The sequence below is a fragment of the Rhinopithecus roxellana genome, chromosome 8, assembly GCF_007565055.1.
Source record: "Rhinopithecus roxellana isolate Shanxi Qingling chromosome 8, ASM756505v1, whole genome shotgun sequence".
Classification (NCBI taxonomy): Eukaryota; Metazoa; Chordata; class Mammalia; order Primates; family Cercopithecidae; genus Rhinopithecus; species Rhinopithecus roxellana.
In genome coordinates, this window is record NC_044556.1 from 27,604,947 (window position 1) to 27,626,265 (window position 21,319).

At 35.9% G+C, this 21,319-nt stretch overlaps 1 protein-coding gene across 2 annotated transcripts in view; it reads left to right on the top strand.

The window, feature by feature from the left end:
- The window catches only part of PLPPR4 (phospholipid phosphatase related 4), a 45,495-nt gene extending 25,443 nt beyond the window's left edge, over positions 1 to 20,052 (top strand). The window contains exons 3-7 of one of the 2 annotated variants that reach the window (XM_010367942.2): positions 7,657 to 7,786; positions 9,952 to 10,147; positions 11,832 to 11,889; positions 12,660 to 12,833; positions 16,159 to 20,052. In XM_010367942.2, the coding sequence (XP_010366244.1) occupies positions 7,657 to 7,786; positions 9,952 to 10,147; positions 11,832 to 11,889; positions 12,660 to 12,833; positions 16,159 to 17,484 (1,884 nt within the window). In that variant the 3' untranslated portion in view covers positions 17,485 to 20,052. The remainder of the gene's footprint in view (positions 1 to 7,656; positions 7,787 to 9,951; positions 10,148 to 11,831; positions 11,890 to 12,659; positions 12,834 to 16,158) is intronic. The other variant, XM_010367943.2, reaches the window with a different exon arrangement.
- Positions 20,053 to 21,319: the final 1,267 nt, after the last annotated feature.

Consider the following 21,319-nt stretch of genomic DNA (forward strand, 5'->3'; position numbering starts at 1 on the left):
ACACTTTTCAAGGGAAATAATATTGACTTCTATGGTGAAAAACTCTTGTTCTGCTTTTAGCATGTTCGTGAATGTCAAAGGAAATGGCTATGAAATTAAAAGTTTTATTTGAAAGCTTCACATTCTGGTTAATTGACCTGCTCAGGTTCAGTACAGCAGCAGTTTAAGAGTCTCTGCATAGATGTTCTAAACTCTACACTTTAATGTAGCTATGGATTTTTAAAATTCCCCAATATTAAATAATGCTGGGAATTATTTAATATAATGCTGTTTACACTTTAAATACATAGTGTATAAAATATTCTCAGAAGATAAGATGGAAACTTAATTTTCATAGAACTTTATCATATTTAAAAGGTCTCTAAATACTTTATAAATTAATGATTTATTCTATAGTGACTGTCAGATTATTAGAACTATTAATGATGTACTTGGAAGAAGCTGAGACTCTGAGACTAATAAAATATTCTTGGAGTGCAATATTGCTAGAATAACAGTATTTTCCTGTCATTTACTAAAGTTTTAATAAAAAATTCATATTATGCAGTCATTTTACCAGGACAGAAAAACAGAACTAAAGACAAAAGCCACACGATTATCTCAATAGATGCAGAAAAGTCTTTCAATAAAATTTGACATTGCTTCATGTTGAAAACTCTCAATAAACTAGGTATTGAGGGAACATACATCAAAATAATAACAGCCATGTATGACAAACCCAAACATCATACTGAATGGGCAAAATCTTGAAGCATTCCCCATTGAAAAACAGCACAAGACGAGGATGCCCTTCTCACCACTCCTATTCAACCTAGTATTAAATTCTGGCCAGAGCAATCAGGCAAGAAAAAGAAATAAAGGGCATTCAAATAGGAAGAGAAGAAGTAAGACTATTGCTGACTAGTCACCAGAGGACATGATCCAATGTCTAGAAAACCCCATTGTCTCAGTCCAAAAGCTTCTTAAGCTGATAAGCAACTTCAACAAAGTCTCAGGACACAAGACTATTGTGCAAAAATCACTAGCAATCCTATACCCCAACAACAGTTAAGCTGAGAGCCAAATCACAAAAGAACTCCCATTCACAACTGCCACAGAAATAATGAAATATCTAGGAATACAGCTAACAAGGGAAGTGAAAGAGCTCTACAAGGAGAACTACAAACCACTGCTCAAATAAATCAGAGATGACACAAACAAATGGAAAAATATTCCATACTCATGGGAAAGCATCAATATCATGAAAATGGCCATACTGTGCAAAGCAATTTATAGATTCGATGCTATTCCCATCGAACTACCAGTGACATTCTTCAGACAACTAGAAATAATCTATTTCAAAATTCATATGGAACCAAAAAAGAGCCCAAAGAGCCAAAGTAATCCTAAGCAAAAAGAATAAAGCTGGAGGCATCACGTTACCCAATTTCAAACTACACTACAGGGTTACAGTAACCAAAACAGCATGGTACTGGTACAAGAACAGACACATAGATCAATGGAACAGAATAGGTCGCCCAGAAATAAGACTGCACACCTACAACTATCTGATCTTTGACAATCCTGACAAAAACAAGCAATAGGGAAAGGATTCCCTATTCAATAAATGATGCTGGGATAACTGGCTAGCCATATGCAGAAAATTGAAACTGGATCCCTTCCTTACACCATACACAAAAATCAACTCAAGATTAATTAAAAACTTACATGTAAAACCCAACACTATAAAAACCTTCGAAGACAGCTTAGGCAGTACCATTCAGGACATAGGCACAGGCAAAGATTTCATGATGAAGACACCAAAAGCAATTGCAACAAAACCAAAAATTGAAAAATGGGATCTAATTAAACTAAAGAGCTTCTGCACATCAAAATCAACTTTCAACAGAGTAAACAACCTACAGAATGGGAGAAAAATTTTGCAAATTATGCACCTAACAAAGGTCTCATATCTAACATTCGTAAGAAACTTAAACAAATTTACAAAAAAATCCAATCCTATTAAAAAGTGGGCAAAGGACATGAACAGACACTCCTCAAAAGATGGCATACATGCAGCCAACTAGCATATGAAAAAAAGCTCAACATCACTGATCATTAAAGAAATGCAAATCAAAACGACAGTGACATACTATCTCACACCAGTCAAAATGGCAATTATTAAAAAGTCAAAAAATATTAAGACGGTGGTGAGGTTGTGGAGAAAAAGGAACGTTTATACACTGTTGTGGGTTCAACCATTGTGGAAGACAGTGTGGTGATTCCTCAAAGACCTAAATTCAGAACTACCATTCAACCCACCAATCCCATTACTGGGTATATACCCAAAGGAATATAAATCATTCTATTATAAAGACACATGTACACATATATTCACTGCAGCATTATTCAGAATAGCAAAGACATAGAATCAACCTAAATGCCCATCAATTATAGACTGGATAAAGAAAATGTGGTACATATACACCATGGAATACTATGCAGCTATAAAAAGAATGAAACCATGTCTTTTGCAGGGACATGGATGGAGCTAGAGGCCATTATCCTTAGCAAACTAACACAGGAACAGAAAACTAAACACTGCATGTTCTCATTCATAGCTGGGAGTTGAACATTGAGAACACATAGACATATAGAGGGGAAAGACACATACTAGGGCCTACCTGAGGGCAGAGACTAGGAGGAGGAAGATGATCAGTAAAAGTAACTAATGGATATTAGGTGTAATACCTGGGTGATGAAATAATCAGTACAACAAATCCCCACGACATGCGTTGCCTATGTAACAAACCTGCACATCCTGCACATGTACCCCTGAACTTAAAATAAAAGTTTAGATAGATAAAGTTTAGAATATATATAAAGTTTATATATATGTATGTGTATATATATATAGATGCTTTAAATGTATCATACTGCCACACCAGAAAGTGCTTATCCTAATTGGGTAAAGTGCTCAAAATTATTATAATTGATATATTTGAATTTGAAATAAATTACATAAAATACTATACAAATGATCATGCCTCTGTTATAAAAGCTGTATTGATATTTAATCATTTAAACAATTTGATTGTACATATCCAGAAGTCTTTCTCCCCTAGGGTATTTTACCAAGTTGCTAGGAAAGCAAATTTTGTTGTGGCACTCCCCGCCAGCACTATTTATTTCATGTTGCTTCTTTTGCTGACACTGTTACATGTCCAGGGGACAATAACCTTGGTGTCATCACTGTGTGCCTGCTTGTGTTGACTCATTCACATCCTATAATAAATTCTCAATATACAAGTTTGGGATGCTTTCTGAGGGATCTGGCATTAAAGCTTTCTTTCTTGAGGTCTGAGAAATAAAAGAGAAAATCCACCATGGCTCCCTTTCACCTGGCTGACCTGGGAATTCCAGTGCCAACTCCTTCCAGAAAGGCATCATTCAATTCCTGGGTCTCCATGGAGCCTCCATAGCTGCTGCATGCCTCTTCATGGAAGGAAAGGCAAACTAGGGAACTATTTACGCTTCAGGATTTCTGATTTCCCTATATCACTTCAGGATACTCCAAGATGACAGCAATTCATTCCCACCACACTGGTTTGATAGGTTTTAGGTAACCAACTGGATGGTGAGACAGACTAGACTTTGCTGACATCAAACACTTTGTCACAGCTTTCTCTCCAAACATATACTATACTTCTAGATTTCACTCTAATTTCATTTTTTCCTTGGTTTTGAAGGCCTTCTCCCAAAACATACATTTTCTCGCAGTGATCCTCTAGAGTCTGCTGTCATCTTGTTCTAAAACCATAATTCTATCTCGAATCTTCCTACATATATAGCTATGCTAACTCCTTTCCCCCTCTCTTCCTGAAAGTAAAAATAACAGACTCTAATTTCTGACTTTCAAAGATGTCATTTTCTTTTCTATCTTTAGGGCAGCATAAGCCTGTTCCAAAAACGGGGTAGTGAGAAGGGATAGGGAGGTAAGCAGAACTCTCCATTTGGGGATGAGTGTCCAAAAGGACTTGTGTGAGGAGAGCTGCCACCCGCCACGTGGAGTGGAGGGAAGGCAAAGCAAAACAAAAGGCCTTGCTTCAGCCAGATTCTCCAAAAGGACCTTCATATGAATACAAAGATCAGCTAATTTGTATGCAGGAATTTAAATATGAATCATTCAGTATTTGCTTCCCAGATTTTTTAATGCTTTGAGAAATGTTTAAAAATAACTTGTCTTCATGATGTTATACATGAAAGTGGAAAAATGTATTTCATTTATGTGAAATGTATATGTTTATTTTTCTGAAATTGCCCTTAAATTGAAAAATTTCTTTTTTAATATTCAATTTTCATTTACTTTAGAGTGATAAAGCAAGCATTCTGTTTTAGGTTCTTTGGAGATTATTTCTCAGAGAAAATGAGAAAGACTATTTGGGTTTATCATAAATCTTCATGAAGTCTATGTGAACAGAAAAAAAAGTGCACTTTTTCTTCCCGGAAATACAATTTTACTACATATTGGTAAACAATTAATACATCTAATTTTATAGAAGAATTCTATCAGAATTTAATTCTAGCTCCTGGGATAGACTTAGCTTTAAGAGACTACACAATCAATATGCTGAATATTAGACATGTTGGGGCTTCCAAAAAACATTCATTGAAAATTTAAACATTGAGGATACTGTGATGAATACTATAATAATTTTTGTGGTTTTCTTTTACAAGAAAGACTTTTTGGATTGTGAGTTCTCCCTATGATGACTGTTCCATGGCCAGTTTCCTTATAGTACTAAGAAATATATTTCCTCTCAAAACCTCCCCTGAAGTAGTCATTATAATATCTCCTCCCAACACCTGTCCATAACAACAACAACAAATTGTGTTCTTTTCAGGGTTGGGTACGGGACAAAACAGAGATTGTGAAAAGATACTTGTTGTAAACTGCTTTCTGTTTACAAATGCAACAGCAACAAATAATTTTCTTATCAGAACCTAAATTCTGACACCATACTGCAGTACAACAGTGTGCCATTCAAAAGGGGGAAACAAGCTGGGCATTTGAAAATGCACTGGGAAACATATCCCCACACCCTGAGGAGACTTAGCTTTATGCCAAATTGAATTATTTTGAAAACTCGTGAATGACATTAGCTGAGGTTAAGTGACAGAAGTGAGTGTGAGAAAATTAATGTCCTGTTTAATGACAGGGATGGTTGGGTGATGTCAGAATACTGACAAGAAACCTCTATACACATTACATGGTCTAGCCAAATAAGCGTTGTACTTCTTTTACATATGAGTTTTGAACATATTCAAACAACTAAAATAAAACTCTTGGTCCAGAGCGATGGCTCACGCCTGTAATCCCAGCACTTTGGGAGGCAGAGGCAGGTGGATCACTTGAGGTCAGGAGTTCACGACCAACCTGGACAACAAGGTGAAACCCTGTCTCTACTAAAAATACAAAAATTAGCCAGCCTTGGTGGTGCATGCCTATATTCCCAGCTACTTGGGAGGCTGAGGCAGGAGAATGGCTTGAACCCGGGAGGCAGAGGTTGCAGTGAGCCAAGATCATGCCATTGCACTCCAGCCTGGCCTACAGAGCAAGACTCAGTCTCAAAAAAAAAAAAAAAAAACTCCTGAAATCTCAAGGTCTCAAGGTCATTTGAGACAATGACTGTTGTATTGTATGACAACACACACTTTTCTATACAGATAAATGCTTATGTAATTCAACACTCATGGACAAGACGTGAATCATTACAAATATAATTATAAAGAGAAAACAAAATTATTCACAGAATTTTTATTGAGGAAGTGAAGGTGAAATTAATCTCTTTTAGCTGAATACAATACATTTCAGGGATAAGTGGTTAATTTTCTGGAGATGATGAATTTGAGGTAGCAGTTATACTATTCTGTGTAAGTGTTGTATTATGCTTTATCTGTCTACACAGAGTATAGAATCTATTGAATTTCCATGTCTAACTTGAAGTGCTAATGTAGGACTGTATTTTTCAAAAAGTATAAATGGTTAACTCACCATCCAATGGTTTCAATTGAATTCCTTTTTATTGTTTCTATAATGATTGATCTTAAAAGAGTTTATTATGCCACATGATTTTCACACATATGGTTATAAGTAGAGTTCTACTGTGATAATTACTCTTTAAATTTTTTATACAAAGTAAGATTATTTATAATTAAACTTGTACCATATTCCCTACAAAAGTAAATATAGTCATTTAAGTATTCAAAGCAGAAGGCCATAGGCTTACTGTCACTAGTTTTTTTTTTTTAACTATAATTTTGAACACTTCATAAAATAAATGTTAAGCTAGTAATGACAACTGAGAGGTTTTCCCTGGAAAACTTGTTTCAGTCTTAATCAGGGTTATAATATTTACAGTGACATGATTATTTGTATTTAAGAGCCTGTTAGTATCTCATTTCAGAGACTGTTAGTATCTCACCAATCGTACTTTCCTCAGCTCCACACATTTATAGCAAACCAATATCTAATTTCACAACAATCTTTTAGGCACAATTATCTCAAATATTTGAAAAACTTTTTCATGAATACAATGGATCATTTTAAATCTTGCTTCTGTTGTACAGGATAATTGACAACCCAAATGCCTAAGGTAGTTAGCAAACGTGAGTCCCTCAGTAAAAGCCAAACATGCAAATCTCACCGTGCCAGGCACTGTGCTAGACAGTGAAGGTGAAAGGTAAATAAGAAACGGTTCTTCCTTCAGAAGGCCCTAATCTAGTGAAAGACAGCCAAATGAACAATTTCATACAGCTATGCTAGAGGGAAGGACAAGATGCTAAGGGAGCCACATAGATGGAGATGTAATTCAATTTAGGGTACAGTAAGAGGTTTCAAAGAAAACTTACTGAAGAAAATCATGCCTAAATCACATTGAGTTCCTTCATTGATCTCACAGGTCCTAAAATCCTACAGCAAAGTGCCCTGTTCCTTATCTTAAGAGTCCTCTTGATACTACTGTATGATTCTCCGTCCACTGTGAACACATTGTCTAAATGTCTATACCTAGGAAATATTATCCTGCTGACCTAGATTCTCTTGTAATCTGCATTCTCTGATAAGACAGCCACTAGCCACCTGTGGCCACTTCATTTTATATTTAAGTTTATTTAATGTTTACATAATTAATACAATGGAATAAGATTAAAAATTCAGCTACTCGTTTGCGGTAGCTATATTTCAAGTGATCAATACCCACATATGGGTAGTGGTTACTGTATTGGACAGTGCAAAGGACAGCTCCATCATTGCAGAAATATTTATGGGACAGCTATGCTGTAGACAGCACCTTTCTACATTCACACACTTTTCATGGATTGATCCTTCTGCTCAATCCCAAATTGATTTATTTACCCAATCTGCTGGTAAAATGTTCCAGTACATAAGAGTCCAGAAGACCCTACCAAATCTCATTAGAGTGGCCTGATTACTTAATTCTCACTGCTTGATCATATTCTCAGAAGAAATCACTGTGCCTCTAAAACTTTTAAGAAAATTTACATCTTTACTTTATTGAATTGATATGTTAAAAAGTGATGTGTAATTCCTTTATACCTGTTGGCTTAATAGGTATTCCAATATGCCTTTTCCTGAATACCCTTCTATCTTTGCAGATTATGGTAGGAGAAGGAATTCTCTACTGTTGCCTCTCCAAAAGAAGAAATGGGGTTGGACTGGAGCCCAATATTAACGCCGGAGGCTGCAACTTCAACTCCTTCCTCAGAAGAGCCGTCAGATTCGTTGGTGGGTGTGGGGAACCACAAAGAAAAGAAATGTTTTCTTTTTCAAATAGAAATGTTATATTTAATTATAGATATTAAGTCTCTTACACTAAAATTTAGATGTATAATTTCAGTACATGTTGAGCTTTACATTGTACAAGAAACTGTTAAAACACCAAAATTTGGGCTTTGTATCTGAAATGTGTTATTTACATTTGTTGCCCATGTTTTGAGAGCTAAAATGCCATGCATTTCAACTTATTTGTGCCTTAGCTCTGGTTGAAGCATGAATTTATTTTAAAATGGTTTCACTGGATCTGTGTTCAGTTTTTTAAAATGGAGAACAAACGTCAGCAGGCCAGAATGAACAGACAACTCTTCAGAAATTACTTCAGTCACATGAATGATTCCATTTCAATTTTCCTGGAGTGTTTTCATCCAGAAGTTACTACACTTTGAAATGTCACCATTGAGTACTGCATCATGGCCATTTTTCCTTGGTTGTAGCCCCTAATGTTACCTTTCATCTTTCATGAGACCTATTAGAAAATCTATAGACCTGGCTATCATCATCTGAATCAAACCAGTTTTTAAACCTTCGTCTCTTCTGCATAGCATGGGGCCATCTTAATGTTGTTCCAGTCATAGGTCTTTTATTTTTTTAATATGGTTGAATAGTCACCCACAATACATCACACCCACCTGAATGTTTTCTATTCATTCCCAGTAAGTCGGCATAAAGTTATTTTTACCTGTAACATGTTAGCTCAAAATAATTGATGGCTTTGCTTAATCCCTAGTAGATAATTATACACAGATTTCTTTCCCACAAGAGGAAAAATCAGGTCTAACTCATGCCCCAGACTCTGCTCCACTAAGCATTTTCTTGCCATCACATTGAGATGATAAGGAAACAATAGACAGCTTAACAGCATCACAAACTCAGGCAAGGAAATAAAACTCCAGGACATGTAGCTGAACACAGAGAAAATATTCCCTAATGTAACAAAATACTGTGGACAAAGGACCACATACCCTCTCTCGACTGGAAGGATGATCCATTCCATCCTAGAGGACAATGTTCCAGAGCCTGCGTCAGCAATAGGTCTAGAAAGTCCATTATCCAAAGGAAAAAGTAAGTCTTTGCATGCTTCTAGGAATTAGAATGTAGAAACAAAGTTTCTGTGTCATGAATCCCAGGTGTGTGGGTGGAGAAGCAATTGGAGGAGTGGTGGTTAGGTGACAGTAAGCAGTGAAGAAAAATGCAAAACAGGGTAATGTGCAAGCCAGCACTCTTGGTCTGGAGGCGGTGACTGAAGAATTACCCTGGTCCTCTCATAATGATTTCTATGAGCAACTCATGAATCAGAATGCAAGCTGTCAAGTCAGAATGAATCTAGGGTGACAAGAAAACCTAGAGTGAGCAGGTTCCAGATCATGTGCCTATGAGCAGAGAGTTGGACTCCCAAAGATAAGGCCAAGCAAGCAATTTCAAGCAGATATAGAGTTTGCATGTACAAGTGCAAGGATTTTTTATTTGATGGTTTAAGACTGGTCCTAGGAGAGAGAGAAAAAAGAATTTGGACCAAGAGATGTAAGAACAGCATGTCCAAATTCCAAAAACACAGGTCGGCTCCCCACATTAGTGCACCTAGGATACGATTGTCATTTCCATATCAGGGCCTGCCGACGTCGTCTCTGCTTTAATTAGGATTCCTAGTATGATCACAGCTTGAAGAGAATTAGAATGGATTCTGTAGTGTGTGATGACTGTGGCTAGTGTTAGAGACCATCAGGGAGAAATAACCCTGGCAACTTAAAAATGCTAAGCAAATTAAAACTACTTTAAATTTTACTTCATTCCACACATGTCATCCCTCTCAAATCATACCTTAGCATGCTCCAAGTGTCTGACAAGTGACTTACAGTTAATGTTAAGAATTGGTCCTTTATAACCAAATTAACAAAAGTGCCTAAAGTTACTACTTTGGAGATACTCATTGCCTTTACTTTGGCCATAAGTATCTGTTTAGAAGTTTAGGAATTTTCTATAGTGTCTTCTTGAAATTAACTTAGAGAAAATGAGCGCAATAGATTTTAAGATCTTAATTCATTAATGTTTAATGAATATGTTTGATGCTGACACAACGACCAACTTGGTAACAATTTCTTTCATTTTGCTTATAGGTGTTCATGTATTTGGACTATGCTCTACAGCTCTTATTACAGATATCATACAGCTGTCCACAGGATATCAAGCACCTTACTTTCTGACTGTGTGCAAACCAAACTATACCTCTCTGAATGTATCTTGCAAAGAAAATTCCTACATTGTGGAAGATATTTGCTCAGGATCTGACCTCACAGTTATCAACAGTGGCAGGTTAGAAATAGGTCTAAAAACACTCTGCATCATTGTTTTCATTATTCAATTGCTGCTTGGAGTATCACTTTGAGCATGGCTTTTTCAGTCGCAATGATTTTTTTTTTTTATTTTTATTTTCAATTCAACGATCTCTTCAATGACTAAACCATAGAAACCTATTGGGGGCTTATTCCAAATTCTTCCCTATGTCTCCAAATTTCAGCCCACCTTCTTGCTACTAGTCCCTATATCACCAAACTCCACCATGTTTTGTGATCGATCCTATACTCACTATGGTTTTAGGTTACTATAAATGGTTTATTTCAGAATATTTATAGTCAGTCATGGCTGACAGTCAATATAACTCTAGGACTGGTTTAAATGAAAGACTAAACATATATGAAAGTTGTATCTCCATTATATGTTCTATTAAAAAAATGTGAATTTTTCTTTTTGTAAAGTTTGAGAAGGGATAACATCTAGGATTGCATATATTTTCTTTGAATCAGGTCTAACTCATGCCCCAGACTCTGTGCCACTAAGTTCATTCATTCTTTGAATGAACCTAGGTGTGCATAGCTTCTGGCCTTACATGTCAGAATATAAAGGAAACTCAAGAAATTACCAATGCATAAATTTTTAACAAATAAAGCAAAAATAAACTTATATGACAAGAGATAGTAGTTTAGAGGCTCAAAAGAAATAAATTGCAGAGGGATAAGGGCCAATCAATTATTGTAAGAATTGAATTTTCCATTCAATAAGCTCCCAAATATTGACTAAGGAGTCAAAAATAAGTTAATAGGTACAACTGAATAATTAAAGCCTGATGTTATGTGATTATACACATTAAGGTTCTCATGTATCATTCAATAATTTTGGACCTACAGCCAAGACCTATGTCCTCTATTTTTTTCTCAGTCCTATTATATTAACTTATCTCTATTGAATAGGGATCTTCTTTATCATGGTACCAAATAATTAGGAAGGCACTAATTTAAATGAATTTTATTTTTTCTAATTTTTTTAATTCATTGAAACAAGTCTTTATTCTTCTTTCGCCTGCCCTTTTCAATGTCTCTTCACCATCCTTGCCTGCTCTTTAAACTGTTTAAACAAGATGATTTATGATTCTTGAGATGAAATTACTGTAAAGTGTACTACATTTTGTTAATTTTGTAGAGAAACATTTTGTTAAAATTAGACTTTTCTTATGCTTTCTAGAGTACTAATAATATACATTTAGATCCAATGCCATGAGAAAATAACTTCATTTTTAAAAAATTCTATGTAAATAAAACAATGTATTTAGGAGCATAGAAAAAGTTTAAAGCTTTAAACCCCTAGGTTTTATGAGCTGTTACTTTGAACAGGTATAACTCTTACACCAAAGAACAATGATGTTTTCCAATCCATTTCCACTTTCAACCATCCTTCTAGTGATGTAATGAAGCGGCCCCTTGCCAAGCTAGCAGTTCTTTATACTGGAAAGTACATCACTATTATTTGTTAATATTAATGGTGACTAGCAGTATTTATTTTATCACTAAGGTATTTTACCAGAAAGCTGAACAGAAAGTAAAATTATTGCTTATTGCCTTGTGATTTTAAGTTGAACATTTTAACCACTCAGTGTCTTTGAGATTATTGCTAGCAGTGTATCTGAACTACAAGGCATAATTTGACTATCTTCTTTTGGCAGAAAGTCCTTCCCTTCTCAACATGCAACCCTTGCTGCCTTTGCAGCTGTGTATGTTTCAGTAAGTAACTGATTCTTTTTGTTGAGCTGTGTTCTGCAGAAAATCTGAGCAATGAATGTTGTCTCCAGGTGACTAATTAGATGATATACCCGTGTAATAACAGAATGGTAAATTTAGTACTGCAGCCTTAAAATACAATGGCATCCAAAGCAGAAATCAAATGCTACTATAAAAAATAGTACAGTAAAAGAATTTTTCTACAGTTATAATAATATTTATTTATTCTGGTATCCCTTTAATATTATACTTCATGGAAGGATATTATGAATTATAGGAATGTTACAAAACTTGAAAAAATCACAATACCCACAAAGACATACGATGTGCACACACACACACACACACACACACACACATATGCTACTTTAGTGTTTCTGTAACAATTAAGTTTTAGGTCAGTGTAAATTTGGAAATGTTGTACAATGAATAGTCATTTTATCTAATTTATACAATAGTCCGTGAAGTCTTTCCTGAGAAAAATGAATGAAATTATATGACAAGTAACATGGAGACTAAACAGTTAAATGGCTAACTCTACTGGTTTGGTATTTTTCCAACTTTCATGTAATTAAATGAGAGACCTGTTATTTATTTGGTAAATTTCATCATGCATATCTCCTCTTGGCAGGTACAGAACATAGCCATAGGAAGGGGGAATGAAACAGTAAAACTGAAGTCAGTTGTATCAGACTTTTAACTTTTTATTTGATTATAATTTACTAATAAAATGGCCTTTCTAACATACTTAACCCACTTCTTCCATTTTTAAGATGTACTTCAATTCCACATTAACGGATTCCTCTAAGCTTCTGAAACCTCTCTTGGTCTTCACATTTATCATCTGTGGAATAATCTGCGGGCTAACACGGATAACTCAGTATAAGAACCATCCAGTTGATGTCTATTGTGGCTTTTTAATAGGAGGAGGAATTGCACTGTACTTGGTAAATAATTTACTATTATCTTATAAACCAAAGTTTAAAATGGAAAACATGCAGAGAATATTTTGCACTATAATAACTTCCTTGCAATATATTTTAAATTTACAAGGAAATGGATGCATCTCCATTCTATGCCAAAACACATATCCCACTTTCAACAAAATCATTTATTGAACTCTTACTATGAGCCAGAAATTGTAATTTTGAAAAGATTTTTGAATTTTGTCTTTATGCCAACCAAACAGGAGGTGGGCAGGGACTACTATTGATAGTATAATTATAATATTACAGATGAGGAAAGTGATTATTGCCGAAAGTAAGGTTAGTGAAAACAAAAATTTAGTTAAAGGTTATATAACTTGTCCAACACCACAAATTTAGCGCCTGAATGTTACTGTGATACAACTAGTATTGACTTCTTTAACACTACTGTTTTTTCAAGAGTGGTCTTCCTCTAAGGGAAATATCCTCAGCATAAGGAAACTGAGATTGTCCATTTCATTTTGTCATGCATGCATGCATTCATGCATTTTACATTTATTCAATATCTAATCTGTGCCAGGGATTGCATTGAACATGAAAACACTGAGAAATAAGATGTATTCTTTAGAAGTTTACAATGTAAAGATTAACATAAATATAAATTGTTACAACATGTTCAATGATATAACAGGGTATGAACAAAGTATTTTGGGAACAGCAAACTGCCTGAGGAAGTTAGAAAACACGTCACAAAAGTGATGTGTGTGTGTGTTGCTGTTGTTGTTGTTGTTGTTTTTAATGAGAGTTCCATGGGCTAAAGAAAGGAGGGAGGGCATTCAAGAAGAAGAAACTACATATGCAAAGAGACAGGCATCTGAAAAAGCAAGTGGAAGTGGAAGGTGGGGGAACCGGAGGAAGGAGACATAATGGCCAGGTTTCCAGCATTGAACACTGGATCGATGATGACTTCATTAGCAGACCAGGTAAATGACAGATGAAGCAGATTTGTGGGAGTAAAGGGAGTTGAGGGGATCAATTGAATCAATAACTAGTTGAGTAGTTGCTTCTGGAGTTCAAAAAAGCAATTAGTACTGGAGAAGGATATTATTTAATGGAAGTACCATTGTAGTTACTACGGATATATAAAATTGCCAGCTCATAAAAATAAAAGGGAGCCAGGGACTACCAATAAACAAGTGACAAGCAGAAGAAAAGGCAATAATGAAAGAAACTGAGAAAAGCTGACAGAAATAAAAATAAATTATCTGTAACTACAGTTCTCAATCATGTGGTCTTAGTGCCCTTGGAAAGGTATTGCAAGAAAATGATTATCGAAATACAAGTAAAGGACTGAAGTGTGCTATAATTTTATAAGTTTTTTTTTTTTTTTCATAAACTAGCATAGTCAAGATTGTCACTTTAAAAGTTATTCTTACTCACATGCATTCTTCAGTGCAGGAGAAAGGGATCAAATTAAAGTTAGTGTGCCAGGAATTGTGCATAAGCCTGGGTTGCCTATAGGAGTGTTGGCAATGTGCATTGCAGAAGAAATAAAGAAGACTGGAAATGCCACTCTCTAGTTTATGTATTGCTTTTTGCATGTGTGTCATTTCATGATGTCCTGGAATTAGTGTGGGATTTACAGCCCAAAGGATTTGATTATGAATCCAGATTTTCCGCCACTTAGCCAAGTTACACAGCTTCTCAGAAGCCTGTTTCTTCACCTACAAAATAAAGATACTAACTCTCTGTCCCATGTCATAACAAGAATTAAACAACTATAGTCATGTGTCACATAATGATATTTTGGTCAACCGTGGACCACATATATAATACCATGATGATCCCATAAGATTATAGTACTACATTTTTTCTATATGTTTTCTATATTTAGATATGCAAGTGCTTACCATTGTGTTGCAATTCCCTAGAGTATTCAGTGTAGTAACATGCTGTAGGATTTTGCAGCCTAGGAGCAATAGGCTCTACCATAGACCCTAGGTGTGTGGTAAGCTATACCATCTAGATTTGTGTAGGTGAACTTTATGATGTTCACATAACGACAAAATCACCTGTCAACGCATTTCTTATAATGTATCCCTGTCATTAAGCGACACATGGCTGTACTTGTATGGAGACCTTATAGTTTAGTGGAGGATTTTCCCCAACTTACAAATTTAAGTACAATTATTAATAGAACTCATGTAGGGATTGCTCATTCTGGTGAGAGCATAGATAGATACTTAGAAGAAGGTTTCAACCAGGAATTAAACTACTCGAAGAGGCAAGAGCTTGACTTTATTTCATTTCTGTCTGCACTCCTGCCCTAAAATTGGAAAATTTTCAGTTCTAAGTCAATGTTTTGTTCATTGTTAAGCATGTTATAAAATGTCAAATCAATTTTTTTTTGTTTTGACTTGAAAAGTAGACAGTGGTTACCTCCTTTTGAAATTAGCACACAAATAGGTGTCTGCTGCTTGATTTTATTTCTAAACCAAGTATCTCAAAAACTGAAAGTCCAGCAGGGATTAGATCTTCTATGTGCCAAAAGGGTAATGATTTTGAGGCTGAACTTTAGGCTTTTTCCAAATTTTGCTTCCCAAATCTAAAACAAACAAACAAAAATATACACTGTGTATGAAGACAAAATTAAACAAAATCTGGCTCAAATTTAGTGCAATGGTACTAAATTGATCAAATAGTATTTCCCAACTTATGACCAAGTTTAAATCAGGAAAGAATCCAAGTGCCCCAGTCTGGTGATGGTTTTGGCCCTCTCTTCCAAGAGCACCCTGTACAATGCCGAACACACAAGGCTGTACTCAGTGTGGGTAGCAATAATATATTTCTCTGACCTTATTTCAAAGCCAGATATCATGTTTTATGAATGATATATTGTTCTATATTTTGTACACCTCTTCTACTTTCCATCATATGATTGAAAATGGAAGGTAAAATAAATCATTTAAGCCATTTGAGATGTCACTCAACAAGAAGTTCCTAAATCCGGAGAAATGAATTGCTTTGAAAAGCAGGAAAAAAACAGTCTTTATTTCTCTCTTGTCTGCTTTTTCTTCTGAACAAATACACAAGATAAGATTGACAAAAACATCCAATAGGATGGAGAAAAGAATGGGGTTCACATTGCTGAGCAATTCATGCAGTGATTTATGACATAACTAACAAACTATTTCCCTGCAAAAATATAGTTTTCGTGTTTCATTATTTGTATTAGTCAATGGTGTGTAAGAAGCATATACCTAAGTATGTACTTCGGTGGGTATTCTAAGGAAACCCTCGTGACTGTCTTCTAGTGCATTATTTATTGCTTTTTCTCAAACACTAGGGCTTGTATGCTGTGGGAAATTTCCTGCCCAGTGATGAGAGTATGTTTCAGCACAGAGACGCCCTCAGGTCTCTGACAGACCTCAATCAAGATCCCAACCGAGTTTTATCTGCTAAAAATGGTAGCAGCAGTGATGGAATTGCTCATACGGAAGGCATCCTCAACCGAAACCACAGAGATGCCAGCTCGTTGACAAACCTCAAAAGAGCAAATGCTGATGTGGAAATCATTACTCCACGGAGCCCCATGGGGAAAGAGAACATGGTTACCTTCAGCAATACCTTGCCGCGAGCCAATACCCCATCTGTAGAAGACCCTGTCAGAAGAAATGCGAGCATTCACGCCTCTATGGATTCCGCTAGATCAAAGCAGCTCCTCACCCAGTGGAAGAATAAGAATGAAAGTCGAAAGTTGTCCTTGCAAGTTATAGAGCCTGAGCCTGGACAGTCACCACCCAGATCCATAGAAATGAGGTCAAGCTCAGAGCCATCGAGGGTAGGGGTGAATGGAGACCACCACGGTCCTGGCAATCAGTACCTCAAGATCCAGCCTGGCGCTGTCCCCGGATGTAACAACAGCATGCCTGGAGGGCCAAGAGTGTCCATTCAGTCCCGTCCTGGGTCCTCACAATTGGTGCACATCCCTGAGGAGACCCAGGAAAACATAAGCACCTCCCCCAAAAGCAGCTCTGCTCGGGCCAAGTGGTTAAAAGCTGCTGAGAAGACTGTGGCCTGTAACAGAAGCAACAGCCAGCCCCGAATCATGCAAGTCATAGCCATGTCCAAGCAGCAGGGTGTCCTCCAAAGCAGCCCCAAGAACACTGAAGGCAGCACGGTCTCCTGCACTGGCTCCATCCGCTATAAAACCTTGACAGACCATGAGCCCAGTGGGATAGTGAGGGTTGAGGCTCACCCAGAGAACAACAGGCCCATCATACAGATCCCGTCCACTGAAGGTGAAGGCAGTGGCTCTTGGAAGTGGAAAGCCCCTGAAAAAGGCAGCCTTCGCCAAACTTATGAGCTCAACGATCTCAACAGGGACTCAGAAAGCTGTGAGTCTCTGAAAGACAGCTTTGGTTCTGGAGATCGCAAGAGAAGCAACATTGATAGCAATGAGCATCACCACCACGGAATTACCACCATCCGCGTCACCCCCGTAGAGGGCAGCGAAATTGGCTCAGAGACGCTGTCCATTTCTTCTTCCCGCGACTCCACCCTGCGGAGAAAGGGCAACATCATTCTAATCCCTGAAAGAAGCAACAGCCCTGAAAACACTAGAAATATCTTCTACAAAGGAACCTCCCCCACACGGGCTTATAAGGATTGAGTGATGTCCATCCCATCATTTGGGCTACTCCCAAAAGACCATTTGTCGATTCTACCTGTGCTCTGTTCCAGCGAATTGGGAAGTCTCACCAAGCTAGATTGTCTACCATCAGCCCAGAACTCTGTAACGTTTCAGAACTGCTCTACTCAAACTTGTAGATCTCACATCAAGGAGAGGGAAAAGCACAATGCAAGAACCTAACTAACGTGATGGTGTGAAGAGTTTTCTTAAGACCTGTCGTCAAACTTAAAAGGTTTTGCAGAAAGCAGTATCAAAAGAAAGTGGTTTTCTTCAAATGTATACTATTTTACTTCCTGAATGTGCCAACTTTGGGGATTTTTCTTTATAGTGAGCTGTGGGAACCCAGAACACACACGTTTTCCCTACAGCAGAGGCCATGCAGTATTATATATTCATTTTGCAGAATCTGCACCTACAGCTCAATACGGTTGGTGCTGATTATTATAGTACATATACTATGTAAACTCTCAAACTCTATTTAGCTGTGAAATAGTGGTGTGCAATTCCTTGTTAAAGAAATGCTACTTTATTAAGAAGATGCTGGCTGCTTTGTGTTAGAATAGGACACCCCGCAGCTTCTCTGTAGTGGCTCTGTCACAGTCAAAAAATGAAAAGGTTTTTGTGCGTTTCTTCAAAATTCTGCTTTCTTCAACATCAAAAATTGTGTAGGAATATTTTCAGTGAAAGGGAATAACTAGTACTTTTCTGCATAGTTTTTCTGCTGCTTACTTTTTATTTAAGTATAGGTACTGCTAATGAATCTGTTTTCTTAGTGAGTAAATTTGCATAATTTTATAAATATATTATTTTAGAGAATTTTTTGAAATTGTTGTGATCATATTTTGCTTTCTATGGCTTCTCCTTAACTTATTAATTTTTTGATGTTATAGATACATTCTCCTATTTTAAAAGCAAAAATAACAATTGACATTCCTTGAGCAAAATATACTGCTGTGAATTTGCAAACAAGAAATCTGAGCCAAAACTTGACATTGTGGGTTACATTGCCAGAAATGTTGGTCAAGTTTGACCTTAGATGTCTACAACTAGCTGGCATAGGTTACCATCTTAACAAGTAATCTAAAAGTCCCATTTGGTTCTACATTATTAACTTTTTTTTTTCTACATCCTGCTGACCAGTAAATTAGAGCCACACTGGTTAAGTTCGACCCTTGTCTCTAAAACATTTTTGTTAATTGGACACCAAGAGGAAGAATCTGAAAAAAAAATGCATATTGGTAAGTCAAAGTAGCTCACGGTATAAATTAAGAGTGACTTCAAAATATCTGAATAGGCGCAGTTTTAGTTTAATATGCAAACAACCATTTTTGCTACCTATCCTGAATCAAGCCTTGAGCCTAAATCAAAGGAAACCAATACCATTGATAATAAGAAGATAAAAACAAAATATTTTGGAGTGTTTTCCAACTTAAAGTATGAAGACATATTCAGTTCTTGGAACTTAGTATTAAACCTTTTTTATGCCATTTCATAAGAATTCCGATATATACTTGATGATTGCCAAGGGGATGAAAGGAAACCACAGAGATGGTTGATCTAATCTTAGCTCACTTTCCAATAATAGAAAGAGTTGTTTACAGATGAATAGTATCACATCATTATCAATTTCTACATGAAAAGGGCAGAGCTTTCTAGGAAAAACCAACCTTGTAAGGCATTAGGAATTTAGCTGAAACCAGCAGAATTGAAAACTCTGGCAATAAAACATGGACTCAACTATATCCCTTCTGGCAATTTCCTTCTCAGAGAGGGGAGTGGGAATAAAATGCTGCCTTCCCCACTTCTCACCACCACCATCATGACGCTTCTACTGGCTTTTGCCAGTTTGTAGAGGGAAAGGTGGGTTGGTTTTAGTACTCTGAAGAACAAAAACAAACAAACAAAAACCCCTGCTACAGCATTTCAGGTGCAGTATGATATTTCCTAATCTTTCCTATTTCTTAACAAAAGATTTTAAAGTACTTCTCTAGTCATTGAAGTTTTTTTTTCTTTACATAAATATTGATACATTCTTTTTCTACTCAAAGTGCCAAAGGCTACAGTTTTTAATGACTTAACAAATTATACCACATTGTTAAGGACATGTAATGACAGACACTAGAACTCAGACCTCTGCATGTATATTTGATAACATGTCTTTTGTAAAAAAAAATTACAAAAAAATTTGTTTACATTCCACTGGTACCTTAATTTAAAATAAATCAGACTAACAGGTGGTATCTCTTCTTAGTGTTCTATTTATCTTATTTGCTAATGGGAGCACTTCTTCCTTTGTTAGGCTGTGCTTTACTGATAAAACCAAGTATTGAATAAAGAGAGTTAATTATCTTTTTAAAGTAAATAAAATTATGAAAATATATATAGTATATATAAAGTATTGTGTTTAATAAAATGTTATGCAATGTTTTCCAAACTGATAAAGTTTGTAAAGTGCTATAAATGTATTTTGTTAAGTACAGATAAAGCTATTGTGTGAGTATATTGTGCTAAAATCATAGAAATAAAGATTAGATTTCTTCATCAAAATTGGAATATTTTGGTTTTTACTTCAGAGACTGAATAGATGATAGCTTGGCTTATAAGAAAATAACTGAGGAAATAAGAATAAATCAGAATTGATTAAATTCATAATCAATGAATTTAATACATAAACATAATACATAATCAATGTTTAGGAATGGGTTACAATTAAGAAAGAAAAGTTTCTCAATCTATGACATGTTTTCTTATTGTTTAGAATTTTATTTTATGTTTATTGAAGGAGGTTTTTTATACTTTAAACATATTTTTGCATATCAATGTTACAGTGTATAAAAAAGAAAATATGAAGGACTTGACTAAGAATAGTTGATGTACTTATTTTCCCAAACAGTAGCACCCTTTATGCCATCATGGCCATTGGTGTTGCAGCTTTTCTTAAAATAATGCTTCACCATTAACTCCACGATATTCTTCTGAGCCATTAAGACTCATTCTATGAATTTTACTGCTGATGATTTGTACATCTAACTAGAAGGTATTAGCACAAGTTTTTAGACCATAACCAGAACTTAGGATTTACTCAAATGGTCCTAAGGAGTTTGTTGAGTGATATGTGAAGTTACAAATGTCCAGTAATGCCACCAAGTTCATGCAGCTGTCCAATTGCAACCAAGCTCATACATACCAGGCAACAACATCACAATCGCTACCTGGCCAACAGCCAATGTAAGATACTGTTGACTGTAGGAAACATCCTGGTTTTAGAGAAATTAACATGTGAAAAAACAATGTGTATCTTATATAATGGGTGAAATACAGTTTCTCTAGGTTTTTAAATTAAACTTCTCTAGGTCTTGATTTTTTCATTTCTAAAACGGTGACATTCAGCCGTATTTCCCTTTCTAAAGGATGTCCTAAAGTTCTCAACTTCTATGGATTATCATTATGTATTTTATCCAATGAGCAAAAACTGGTAAGAAAATAGGAAATAACTTAATGATCTAAAATAAGTAACTAATTAGTATTGCCATCTTTGACTACAAGGTTAATAGAAGCAAGCCAACTGGGGTTGCTGAAAGCCTACATCAACCATTTCACCACATAGCATATCAAAACAGGTGGGCTGTATACATATATCTCTGGTCCTAGTACCTTTCTCATGAGGCAACAGGTGAGTAGATTCTTGGTTATTATATACTTAGGAAGCTATCATTAAGGGCCCTGTTATTTCTGTCTTTTATAGGTCAAGTCTTTACTTGATGTCTATGGGTAATTTCATATTACAGGTCAAAGGGAATATGAACATGTATGC